We start from the raw sequence: 12,166 nt of genomic DNA, 5'->3' as shown, positions 1-12,166 counted from the left end.
AGTAGCTTCTCATTCTGTTCCCCACAGTGAGCCACACTTCTGAATATTCAGCAGCTCTCAGAAACTGAACTGCATTTTGCTCTCACAAAAGCTTTGCCCAACCAGGTCTCAGCCAGCTACTTCCTCAGCTCACCTTGAGAAACCACATTTAATAATATACGCTTCTTGTGTAATTGGGAATAACATCAACTAAGAAGTGTGCCATACTAAGACTGTCCTAGCATCAAAAGCTGAATCAATTAAAATACTGGGTTAATCTGTTAGCAGAAATCCTAGTGGAGTCTTTAAGCTTTGCCTGCATACTGAAGTTCTTAATGAGATGGAAGACACACCCACAAGCCACCATCTCCTGCTTGCTTCACACAGATATTAACGGGATGAAGCATTTAAAAGTCAAGGACCTCATCTGGAAGATGTTACTATTTAATTAAGGCAACCCAACCTAGATTGTTCATAAGAATATGACAGTAACCAGCCAGAGGGTGAGCAAGTTCACAGTTGAAAGAGAACAAGACAGCTATCAACCAAGGAATTTTTGGGAAACCACAATGCCTTGAAAAGCACCTATGTGCCTCTCCACAAACTTTCAGATAAAATACGGCAGAGAGTACACCTTTTTGGTGTATAATAGGACCAAGTAGTAGTAGTAGTATGTTTATTGTGGTCACAGACCAGATTAACAACCAACAACAATAAATAGCATTAATAAGAAAATTCAAGAATTTCAAAAGTTTACAAAATCACAAAATGTTCAAATTACTAATACAGTCTTTAAGGAGCTTCAACGCCACAAAACAGAACTTTGCCACATTATCTGAAATTACAGATTTAAAATTGGCCAGCATGATTCCCAAATAAAATTGGTTGGTGTCACCATAGGGCCAAGTACATTTGGGCAAGTCTTCAGTTTTCACAGCTACCTGTCAAAGCCTGTGGGGCAGAGGGGAGGGAGATGGATCAAATGGGATTACTAGGATGCCAGTTTCAAAATGACAGGGGCATGCTGGCTGCTCTTACTGAAGCAAATATGGGATCCAGAGAAGCATTCCACAACAGTTCATCCAGAAAGGCAAGAGGAGGGTTGATTAGGCACTCTGTGAGCTAGGAAGGAGATATGTCCAGTAAAGTGAGGAATGGGGAAAGAGACTGGTGACAAGTTCCTAGATTGAGAACAAGTGTACCAGCTGCAACTGGCCAAGGGTTCCTGGGTGGACACTGCTTACATGTTTTCAGAACAGTCACTGTTGTTCAAAGATCACCAGCAAGGAAATGCAGATATCTGGGTTTTGTTTTTTAATGTAATGCATGAAGTGGTCCTAACATATCCACTGGTGCCAATGGAAGTTACTTCAAGGAAGCTTAGGGGTTGCAGCCCAGCCCATCCAGCAAGAGTAGAAGCAGCTGATGCCAGAAAAGAAAAAGAATGCAATGAGTTTTCAGCACAGAGGGCACGCTGGCAGTGGCTGCACTTGGCCTAGGGCTAAGCCCCGAGATGCCTCCGGCATGCGGAAGGCGAGGGGGACACAGCCTTGAAACGGGTGGGACAGCTATTAAAGCATGCTTTGCTCAAGGCCGACCTCCGCACACTGAAGCTGAAGTGGCAATCAATGCCTGCCAGGGGTGTGGTGCGAGAGGCTACTACGGAAGCGCAGCCCCGAACCCCAGCACCACTCCCCCTTAAAGCATCTGCAGCAGAGGCGAAAAACAGAAGCGCCAGCAGGGTCCAGGGCAGGATCAGCCCCACCTCGGAGTCGGCGCTGCAAAAGTCCGAGGAGAGCGGGGGCGGGGGGAAGGGGGGTGATGCGCCTGCCTGCGGGTGGAGCGGAGGGCAGGCGGGGCCGAGCATGCCAGGCAGCCACTGACACTCACCCACGCGGGCAGGTCGCCGGTGGAGACGGCGAGCTTCACGGCCCGCTCCTCGTCCTGCAGGAAGGCGAGCGCCCGGCCCAGGCGGGAGCTCTTTCCGCCCCGGTGCCTCTGCACCCAGAAGAGGCAGAGCAGGGCGACCAGGACCCAGCTGAAGCTCAGCCCCAGGTAGCCCAGCACGTAGACCGGGAAGACCAGCGCGAAGCTCCGCGCGAACTGCGACACCAGACTGGGCAAGTCGACGCTCAGCATCGACGGCGGGGGCGGCGGCTCGGAATCCCCCCCGGGCCCAGGGCTCGGCCCGGGGGGCGGCTGCGGCTGGGCCCCTGCGCCGCTCATGCTCTCTCGGCGGGCGCTCTTCCTCCTCCTCCTCCGGTCGCCGCTGCTGCTGCTGCTGCCGCCGAGGCGCTGGCGGAGGGCGGGCCCAGGGGCAGGGCTCGGGCGGGATCGGCGGCCCCACCTCCTCGCATGCCTCCCTGGCGCGCGCGCTCAGCCCCCTCGCTCCCGCCCAGCAGCCGCTGGCGGGCCGACGACAACAGCCGCCCCCACCCGCCTGCTTCCGGGTTCTGAGGAGGCGGAGTCGACTGCCTGCCTCGGGATGAGCCATTCCGTAGGGAACGTGAGGGGGGGGGATGCGCAGAAGGCAGCGGGGCAGCCCAAGCGATTGAGAAGGGAGGGGCGGCAGGCAGCAGCGACGTGGAGAAAGGAACGCGGCAGGGGGGCGGGGGCGCCCGGCCCGCACTCGCTGAGGTCGAAAGCTCGGAGCCTCTTCGGCAGACTCCGCCCCCTCCTCGCCTGGCTCAGTCTCTGCCGCCCATTGGCGCTTTCCACGCCAGGGAGTGCCTTTCGGTTGCCTCTGTCTTATTATAAACGCGCGTCGGAGACACGCCCTGCCACCCAAAAACAACAACCCATCCTTAAAAAAACAAGACACTTTAAATTCCTTAAAAGAAAAACAGACGCCGTCGTCCATATGTGCTCAACCAACGTTTTCAAGCAAAGTAGAAAAGTCCTTAAATAAGTTCCCGTGATATTTGTGCGGTTTCTACGTGCAATTTCCTCTCCCGCTTGCAAACTTTTCTTCTTTACTTATTGACTATTTATTTGTTATTTATTTATTACATTTATAAATGGCCCCATCCGAAGGCTCTGGGCGGAGTACAAGTTTTAAAAGACATAAAAACACCATTCAAAACACAGTGCTCAAAACAGTATAAAAATTTAAAAACAATTCAAAACCATTTAAAACCAATTAACATACTTCAAAATTTGTTTTTTAAAAAGATTAAATTGTAAGGCCAGGCCAAACAAGTAAGTAAGGGCAACAAAATGGCAAATGCGGTTCAATGCAAGTGTAAAGTGATGCACATTGGGGCAAAAACCACCAACTTCACATATAAGCAGATGAGATCGAAGCTGTCCGTAACTGACCAGGAGAGGGAACTCAGGTAGGGATGTGCATGGAACCACAGAAGCATGTTCCGGCACTGGGGGGAGTGTCGCTTTAAGGGGGGTGGTAGTACTTACCCCCCCCACCGCTCTTCCCCCTCCGGCACTGGTGCTTTAAAAAATCTTGGGGCGGCAGAGTTCCTCCCTGCCGCCCCTGCCCCCGTCGTTGTCCTTCTAAGCCTTAAACGGAGAACAGCTAGCGGTGTGCATGCGCCCTGCGCGGCGTGTGCGCTCGTCTTCGCCAGCGGCAGAGGTCCGGAGGGCCGGAGGACTTTTCAATTGTGCCCGAACCGAACCATGCACACTACTAATCTCAGGGTCGTGGTGACAGCTCCTTGAAAGTGGCGTCTCAATGCATGGCAGCTGTGAAAAAAAGCTAATTCCATGCCAGGAATCATTAGGAGGGGGATTGAAAATAAAAATGCTAATATTATAATGCCGTTATACAAATCTATGGTACGGCCACATCTGGAGTACTGCGTACAGCTTGGGTCACCATAGCTTAAGAAGGATGTTGTGGAACTGGAAAAGGTGCAGAAGAGGGCAACCAAGATGATCAGGGGCCTGGAGCACCTTCCTTATGAGGCTAGGCTACAGCATCTGGGGCTCTTTACCTTGGAAAAGAGGCGACTAAGGGGAGACATGATCAAAGTGTATAAAATTATGCATGGAGTGGAGAGGGTAGACAGAGATAATTTTTTCTCCCTCTCTCACAACACTAGAACCGGAGGTTACCCCATGAAACTGAAGGTTGGGAAATTAAGGACCGACAAGAAGAAGTACTTTTTCACAAAGTGCATAATTAATCTATGGAATTCTTTGCCATCGGATGTGGAGATGGCCACCAGCTTGGATGGCTTTAAAAGGGGCTTAGACAGATTCATGGTGGACAGGTCTATCAATGGCTACTAGTCTGGTGGCTATGGGCCACCTCCAGCCTCAGAGGCAAGATGCCTCTCAGTACCGGTTGCAGGGGAGCAACAGCAGGAGACAGTAACAGCAACACTATCTTGTGCAGAACCTAATTATTTCTATTTTAGAGCTAAGCAACAGGTCTGATTCTCACTGAGATGATCAGCTGTGTCTGGGATGTAATATTTGTTTGTTTGTTTGTTTAATTTAAATTTTCTTGTATACCTCTTCCTCCAAAGACTCTAGCTAGTGAACAACAACAATACCAATACCAATAAAAAACAAATAAAGGGCAAATGCCTGGTGAAAGAGGTAGGTCTTAAGAAGGGCCTTAAAAGCAACTAAGGAAGGGGCTGAATGAATCGGGTGGGGGGGGAAGAGTGTTCCAAAGAAGAGGGGCAGCTACAGAGAAGGCCCTCCTCACTACACTAAGGAGGGCCAGCTGAGAAGACCTCACAGGACAGGATACAACTGGCTGAGAGAGGCGATCCTGGAGATATACAGGTGCTAAGCCCATACGGGTTTTGTAGGTGAGAACCAGCACTTTGAATTGGACCCGGAAGTGAATAGGCAACCAGTGCAGCGACCATAAAATCTATGGCCACCCATAAGGAGGCGGGCCGCTGCATTCTGGACTAGTGGAAGCTTCCGAAACGTTTTCAAAGGCAACCATAGGTAGAGCACGTTTACGTTAGAGTAATCCAAACGAGAGGTAACAATAGCATGAGTTACTGTTGCAAGGGCCTGCCGGTCGAGAAAAGGCCATAACTTGTGAACCAGCTGAACCTGGACAAAGGCACCCCTGGCCATGGCCTCCACCTACTGTTCAAGCAGGAGCCGCGAGTCCAGAAGGACCCCCAGATCACGAACCGTCTCTCTCAAGGGAAGTGCAACCCCGTCAAGGGATAAACTCGCACACAGCAATTGGCCAGATCGCAAACTGAACAAGAGCAACTCTGTTTTGGAGGGATTAAGCCTGAGCTTGTTTTGGCCCATCCAGGTGCTGACAGCCTCCAGCCACTGAGCCAGAACATGGATGGGGGCTGTAAAAAATAAAATAAAAAAATAAATTATTTATAAAAATGGCCACTGCACATGCTCAAATGGTCCCTGTGAGGCCCTAGAGGCCTGCGGAGGGAGGAGTAACCTTTGCAGACCCCCCCATGGCCTATAGGAAGCACCCCAAAGGGGCTACAGGTAAAAATATTTTTAAAATTTAATATAATATAAGTCTGTACACATATTCAGTTTGGCACTATGTACAGAGAATCAGGGCTTGTGAATACTGAGCTGAAGCTTATGATCTAGGATTGTATTCATTTGTTCTTACTTTGCTTCTTGTGATAAGTGTGTATGTATGTGTGTATTTGTTTATTTCGGCCCAAGGCCAGCCTAAATACAAGAAAAAGAAGGGAAACAACAACAACTTGTGATAAGTGAGTTAAATGTGATGTCTTAATAATATGGCTATTAATGTCGCGTTTGTCTTTGAATCAGTGTGAAATTCTTAGTATTAAGGCCTACTGGGAGTTTCTTGCTTTCTTTCTCTCATTTTAACTGTCTTTCTGAAATACTAGAATATATTCCAGGGAGTGACACAGTTTACTCTGCATATCCTTTAACTATTTCCAGAGTATCTCGGAAAAGCCAAATTCTCCAATTATTTTTAAAACTTATGTAATAGTGATGCTACAATGCATAGTAGAGAATTAGATAGGCACTTCTGTTTAGTTTTCCAAGTACACCTCCACATAGTATTTGGGTATTTCATGAGCCCCAGCATACTGAAATTTGTTGTTTTCCAGCATTTTTTGGTCTGGCTACGTCCACTGCTAAATAGTTTTTGAAATTTTAAAAGATTAACGAGCTTGACTTATATTTTTCAGCTGATATTATAGTAAAGTTATCTAAAAGATGGGTGTCAGATGTTTGGACAGGGGGCGCAATTTCAGTGCTTGCCCTAGGCTCTATTTTCCCTAGATACGCCTTTGCATCCGCTTGAGCTGTCCTACCCAAGTGACTAAGGGACTGAACTGTGAACCAAGAAGTCTCTCACATAAATGCAGCTACTTCTAGGAACTACAAGGTGGCCTTTAGCAAGCTAATGTCTCTCAGCTTTAGCTTCCAACAGCAGTATGGGGACAATAATACTGAGCTACCTTCAGTGGCACAACAAGGAAATGTTTGACAAGCAGAAGGTTGCTGGTTCAAATCTCCACTGGTACTATATCGGGCAGCAGCGATATAGGAAGATGCTGAATCATCTCAGACTGCACGGGAGGAGGAAACTTGATGGCACACTTTACCTTTAGGAGAGGAGAGCTGGTAGGGTTGCCATATTCTTTCCAAATCCAGGTGCCTAATTTGCATATTATGTAAATTGGCTTGAAAATAATTTTTGAGCAGAATAGTGACTGCACATTTTGCTCCATAACTCCGCTTCTACGAGGGCTAGAGTTTAGCTTTTAAAAAACAAAACAAAACAAAAACTGAAAGCTGAAATCTGGGCGAATCTGGTTGGGCTAAGCAATCTGGGTGAGATACTTAAAATCTGAGTGAAACCCAGAATTTCGGGTGGCATGGCAACTCTGGTCTTGACTCTGGTCTTGTGGTAGCAAGCATTAATTGACCCCTTTGCTAAGTGGGGTCTGCCCTGGTTTGCATAGGGATGGGAGACTACATGTGAGCCCTGTAAGATATTCCGGGCCGCTCTGATAACAGCATCTGCATGCCTGTATGAAAAAGGTTCCAAGTTCCCCTCCTGGAATCTCCAGCTATAGCTGGGAGAGATTCCTGCCTGCAACCTTGGAGAAGCCACTGCCAGTCTGGGTAGACAATACCAAGCTAGACGGACCAATGGTCTGACTCAATAAGGCAGTTTCCTATGTTCCTAAGACTGTTGTAAGAATTGCTCGGTTAATGTATGGGATATCCTTTGCACATTGGAATGCCCTTCTGCCACATACTCAACTCTCTTCCTTCATTTTATTTATTTATATATATATATTTAAACATTTATATCCCACTCTTCCTCCAGGGAGCCCAGAGCAGTGTGCATGATTATAGTTATCCTCACAACAACCCAGTGAGGTAGGTTAGACTAAGAGATACATGACTGGCCCATAGTCACCCAGTGAGTTTCATGGCTGAATGGGGATTTGAAGTCAGGTCAAGACGACACACAACTGTTTCCCCTGGCCTTTCCCAACGACTTTCCCTTACCTTTCCTTTGCTTTCTAATATGTGTTGTGTGTGTCCCTAAATTGTAAGCCTGCAAACAGACTTTGTGTTATTTGTGTAATATCTGTCCAGATCTGTAGTAATATCTGTACTACATCTTGCAATTTTAAACTCTTGATATACAAATAGATAGATAGATAAACTGTATTGCGGTCTTTGACCAGTACAGAAGCATGAAGGAAAAACATGGTGTCATACATGTACAGTATAACAACAGCATAGCTTTACGAATATACAGCGGCATGATAAATTATTCCACTACAGTGGCCATTAGTTGTTGTCATATATTCATTGCTATTAAACAAAATTTAGCCATGTGTGATTAAGGATCACATTTGATCCTTAATCAAGGGTAAAATTAGTGATTCTCGTGAATCCCTGTAAAAGTTACAATATAATAAAACATGACCCACATCCTCTACGGCCTGTGTACTACAGAGGCAGTAGCGTTCAGTGTAGGGAGTCCCACCATATCTGCCATATAACACTGCTGAGGGCAACACATCGAAGTGGGCCAACGCAAATGCTCTGTGATATTTGGAAACTATTAGGGCTTGACAGTAATCAGCCGGCTTGGTGCTAAAGGCATGTCTCCATAATTTAAGACGTTTGGGGGCCTTGCTTAGCTCCCGTTGCCATTCCATGTCCAATAATCTTTGTTTAACAGCCTTTTTCGCTTGCTCATGGCCCATGGATTGCAGCACTTCAGGGGAAAAGCCACAAGAGGCGAGCTTTTCTTTAACGGCTGACTTCCACTGCATCTGAAAACTGCCTGCAAGCATCAGTGGGGACAGGCCCACTGGTGAGAATACCACCTTCATTGATATATAAATAAATGTGAGGCACTTTGAACACTTTACAAAAACTACCTACATGTGTTTATTATTATAATATTGCTATTATTTTTAGGGTCATCTTAAGTGGCACAGTGAGGAAATGCTTGATTAAGAAGCAGAAGGTTGCTGGTTTGAATCCCTGCTGGTATGTTTCCCAGACTATGGAAAGACACCTATATCAGGTAGCAGGGATATAGGAAGATGCTGAAAGGCATCATCTCATAATGCGCAGGAGGAGGCAATGGTAAACCTCTCCTGTATTCTACCAAAAGAAAATTCTGTGGGCGCCAGGAGTCAAAATCAACTTGATGGCTCACTTTGCTTTTATTATTTTTAGGATTACTAGATAAAAGGCTTGCAGACTGAGGCAGCATTCCTAAACACCAGCAGCTCTAAGTGTAGGATTTGGGTGTAATGTTGTACAGTTCTTTGAAAGGCAATGAAATAATTGACCATTTTAGGAATGGCAACAACTTTGGAGACCGCTATTCAGAAATGTATGAAAATTTTGTCAGTTGAACTAGTGCAGAAATGTACAAGTTTGCTTCCCCTTCACCCAGCCCAGCCTTATAAGGAACTGTGTTATACTGTTAGATACTTGGTCCACGTAGCCCAGTACTGGCTACTCTGACTGATGACAGCTTTCCAAGGGCACAGACAGAGCAGAGCCTTTTCTAGCCCTGTTCCCATGAGTACAATGCTATGCATATTTATTCAGAAGCCAAGTCCCACTGCGTTCAATGGGCCTACTCCCTAGTAAGTGGCCAATACATCCTATCTAATGCATACATGCTTCTAACATCAGCATGCATGCTGTGCTAGCTAATCCCTATGCTTCCAAAGTATGGGTGCTCTTGCACGGTCATGCAACTATTTTTGTAGCATTTTTGTAGCAAGCATGAATTTCTCCCTTTGCTAAGCAGGCACTGCCCTAGTTTGTATTTGAATGGGAGACATGTGTTAGCACTATAAGATATTCCCCCTTAGGGGATGGGGCCGCTCTGGGAAAAGCCTCTGCATGCTTGCACGCAGAGGGTTCCAGTTTCCTCCCTGGCATCTCCAAGATAGGGCTGAGAGACTCTCTTGCCTGTTAACCTTGGAGAAGCTGCTGCCAATCTGTGTAGACAATACTGAGCTAGATGGACCAGTGGTCTGATTCGGGATAAGGCAGCTTCCTTTGTTCTCTCTCTGCATTCTGAAAGCACTCCATCATGAACACATTGCTTAGAGCAGGGCTGCATGACTTCATCCCTCCAGCTATTGCTGGAATACAGTTCCCATCATCCCACAGTGGCCAACAATTAGGGATAATGGGAGCTGTAATCCAACAACAATGGGAGGACCCAACTTGTGCAACCCTGATTAGGGTCAGGGACATGTTCCTGCTGTAACACAATACTGCAAGAGTGGGGGGAGGAAGAGCTCCAAAAGTAGTTGCGCTCATGCGCAAGAGTGCCCCACAATTTGGAAGCATGGGGAGTAGTGCGGGGACTAGTGCGTTATGTGCACTGATGTTACAGGCGAGAACAAAGTCTTAGTCAGGATATCAGGCAGTGTGTTTAGGACTGCAGGGAACATTAGGGATTAACTTCCTACATGCACTCTGCCCCGAGATATAGGAACATAGGAGACTTAGCTCTTCCTGTCATTCATTTGCTTGTTCATTTGAAACACATCCATTCTGCCTCTCTGTTGGGTGGTTGTCCAAACCAGCTTACATAAAAATAAAAATAAAAATAAAAATAAGCCCCCCCCCCAAAAAAATCAAATGAAAAGCCTAATTCAAATACATTTTAGAATAGCAGTCGTGTAGCAGATAAAATCCCCAAAAGCTACTTGTCATTAAAACCAGCCTAAGGCTTTGATGAATACAACAGTTTTCATTGGTACCCAAAAGACACCAAAGAAGATGCCAGGCAAGCATGTTTCGAAGAAGCATTCCACAGTCAGAGCACCAGAACAGAAAAAGCTCTGTTCTTGGCAGCCACCTACCTGAATTCCAAGGTGAATAGCCATGGCAGCTCCCACTGGTGGCTGAGGCAGGGTGGCAGTGAAAAAGGTTATACCTTTAAAAACCTCATAAAGTGTTCTACGGCCCTGCCCCCATGCCTCGCCTCCACGCTTCGCAGAGCCTGCCCCGTCTGCATGCCACCACTGGGAGCTGCCATGGCTATTCACTGCAGGGAGTGGGGGCGCCCCTCAATATCTGGTGCCCTCGGTGACTGCCTAGGTCTGTCAATAGCCCTGCTTCAGATGCCCCTACCTTTGGAAGTCAGTCACTAGTCACTCAGCTGGCTGACGAGTATGCATGGCGGCCATTTGAGGGGCCAGCCAAGTTTTTAAAAACGTTGCCGGTCATAGGCACCAGCCAGCTGAGTGGTGGGGGCGAGATGTGCGGCAAAGGCGGACGCCACATGAAGCTGGGCAGAAGCGCTGGGTGGCACCAGCACTGGGTGGCACCAGCGCTAGGTGGCACTAGCATGGGGTGACAGCAGTGCTCGGCAGCAGCAGCAGCAGCAGCAGCATCAAGACATCTTACGAATTCCTCACCGCCCCGCTGCCTCAGCCAGTGTCAGCCACCAAGTATAACTGTGGCGTCCCCTTATGTTGAGTTATAATTACATTCTAACAGAACATAATTTTAACAGAATTGGGGGTTGGGGGGAGGCACCAAAGTAATAGTTTGCCAAAAACTCTAGGGCTGACCTGGTCCTGAAGTAGGACCTTAGCCTCAGGATCCCCTTAGCCAGGAATAATTCAAACCCACACCCCTATGGGCCCAAACCCAGAGGAAGTTGCATGTCTAAACCAAAGAGCTTTGCTTTTTTGGGCCACTGCAGCCTCTGACTATTTCTTCTTTCCTGGGGTGAAAACCCACAATCCCACCACATCCTTTATACAGAAAATATCTGCTTTGTTCTTCTGCCTTTGTGCACAGTCTACTCTGTCTCTCAGTTTGTGTACATTCAATCACGTTTGTGATACCACAGGAGGAACCGGCACCTGTTCCTCCAATTTGTCCTTAATAGGCTTCTCATCCTCCCTAGCTAATTGGGCAACTCCATAATATTAAACATACACAGTCATCCAGAGCCCCATTCAGATATTACGTTGTTCCTGAATTCAGATGTCTCTATACATGTACATGTTTTTGTATGAATATCAGTACCTGTGTTCATTTTAAAAGTGAATCTGGGCACAGGCCTCCTCAAAATCAGGATACAGACATGAAGTGCATTGAACATCATGTGTGAATAATTTTATGTACTTGCAAATCTATATGTGAGGACACTGTACTAAGATAGTGCATGCATTGAATATACGGTTCAAGAGTATGGATTCTGGCATGGATTCTGCATCTCTTACACCAGGAGATTTCATCAGCCTTTTTTAAAACAGGTGTATTCCTTCTGTCTGAAACCTTCAGCTCAGGTAGCCCATAATGATTTTTAGTATGTGTCTATACACACACACACACACACTTCAATGTTACAGTTATGAGACAAATTGAGTATTTCTGCTGAAATTAATAGGACAAGTAAACTTGTCCCAGCAATTTCCACAGCACTACTCATGAGTAATTTAATCTGGATGAAAGCCAGTGACTGCCATAGCCAAGTCCTATGATTAAGAGGCAATGGAGCCACATTCTAAGCACAAGCCTTTGGCCTGGTTCACACAAACATTCAAATCTAGGTTTAATATAGTTACTAGCCTTCTTTGGATGTCACTGCAGAAGCTGCCCTCACACTTACAGATGGGGAAACCAGGGAGGAAGTCCTGCCTCACTACTGCCACTCACTTCCTCTTACCCCACAAACATACTTACAGCGCCATTTGTCTTAAGGGGAAGGCACTGTAAG

The 12,166-nt window shown here is 46.9% G+C and overlaps 2 protein-coding genes across 5 annotated transcripts in view; one reads left to right on the top strand and one right to left on the bottom strand.

The window, feature by feature from the left end:
• ESYT2 (extended synaptotagmin 2) overlaps window positions 1-2,681 on the bottom strand; it is an 89,625-nt gene extending 86,944 nt beyond the window's left edge. For 2 of the 4 annotated variants that reach the window (XM_053259171.1, XM_053259172.1), the window contains exon 1: window positions 1,870-2,680. In XM_053259171.1, coding sequence (XP_053115146.1) covers window positions 1,870-2,205 — 336 coding nt within the window. In that variant the 5' untranslated portion in view covers window positions 2,206-2,680. Of the gene's footprint in view, window positions 1-1,869 lie in introns of all 4 variants that reach the window. The other 2 variants (XM_053259170.1, XM_053259173.1) reach the window with 2 other exon arrangements.
• The window catches only part of DYNC2I1 (dynein 2 intermediate chain 1), a 70,906-nt gene continuing 60,619 nt past the window's right edge, over window positions 1,880-12,166 (top strand). Inside the window, exon 1 of the mRNA XM_053259169.1 lies at window positions 1,880-2,034. The gene's annotated coding sequence lies outside the window, so the exon portion shown is untranslated. The remainder of the gene's footprint in view (window positions 2,035-12,166) is intronic.

The sequence above is a fragment of the Hemicordylus capensis genome, chromosome 6, assembly GCF_027244095.1.
Source record: "Hemicordylus capensis ecotype Gifberg chromosome 6, rHemCap1.1.pri, whole genome shotgun sequence".
Lineage (NCBI taxonomy): Eukaryota > Metazoa > Chordata > Lepidosauria > Squamata > Cordylidae > Hemicordylus > Hemicordylus capensis.
This window is presented reverse-complemented; position numbering and strand designations above follow the sequence as displayed.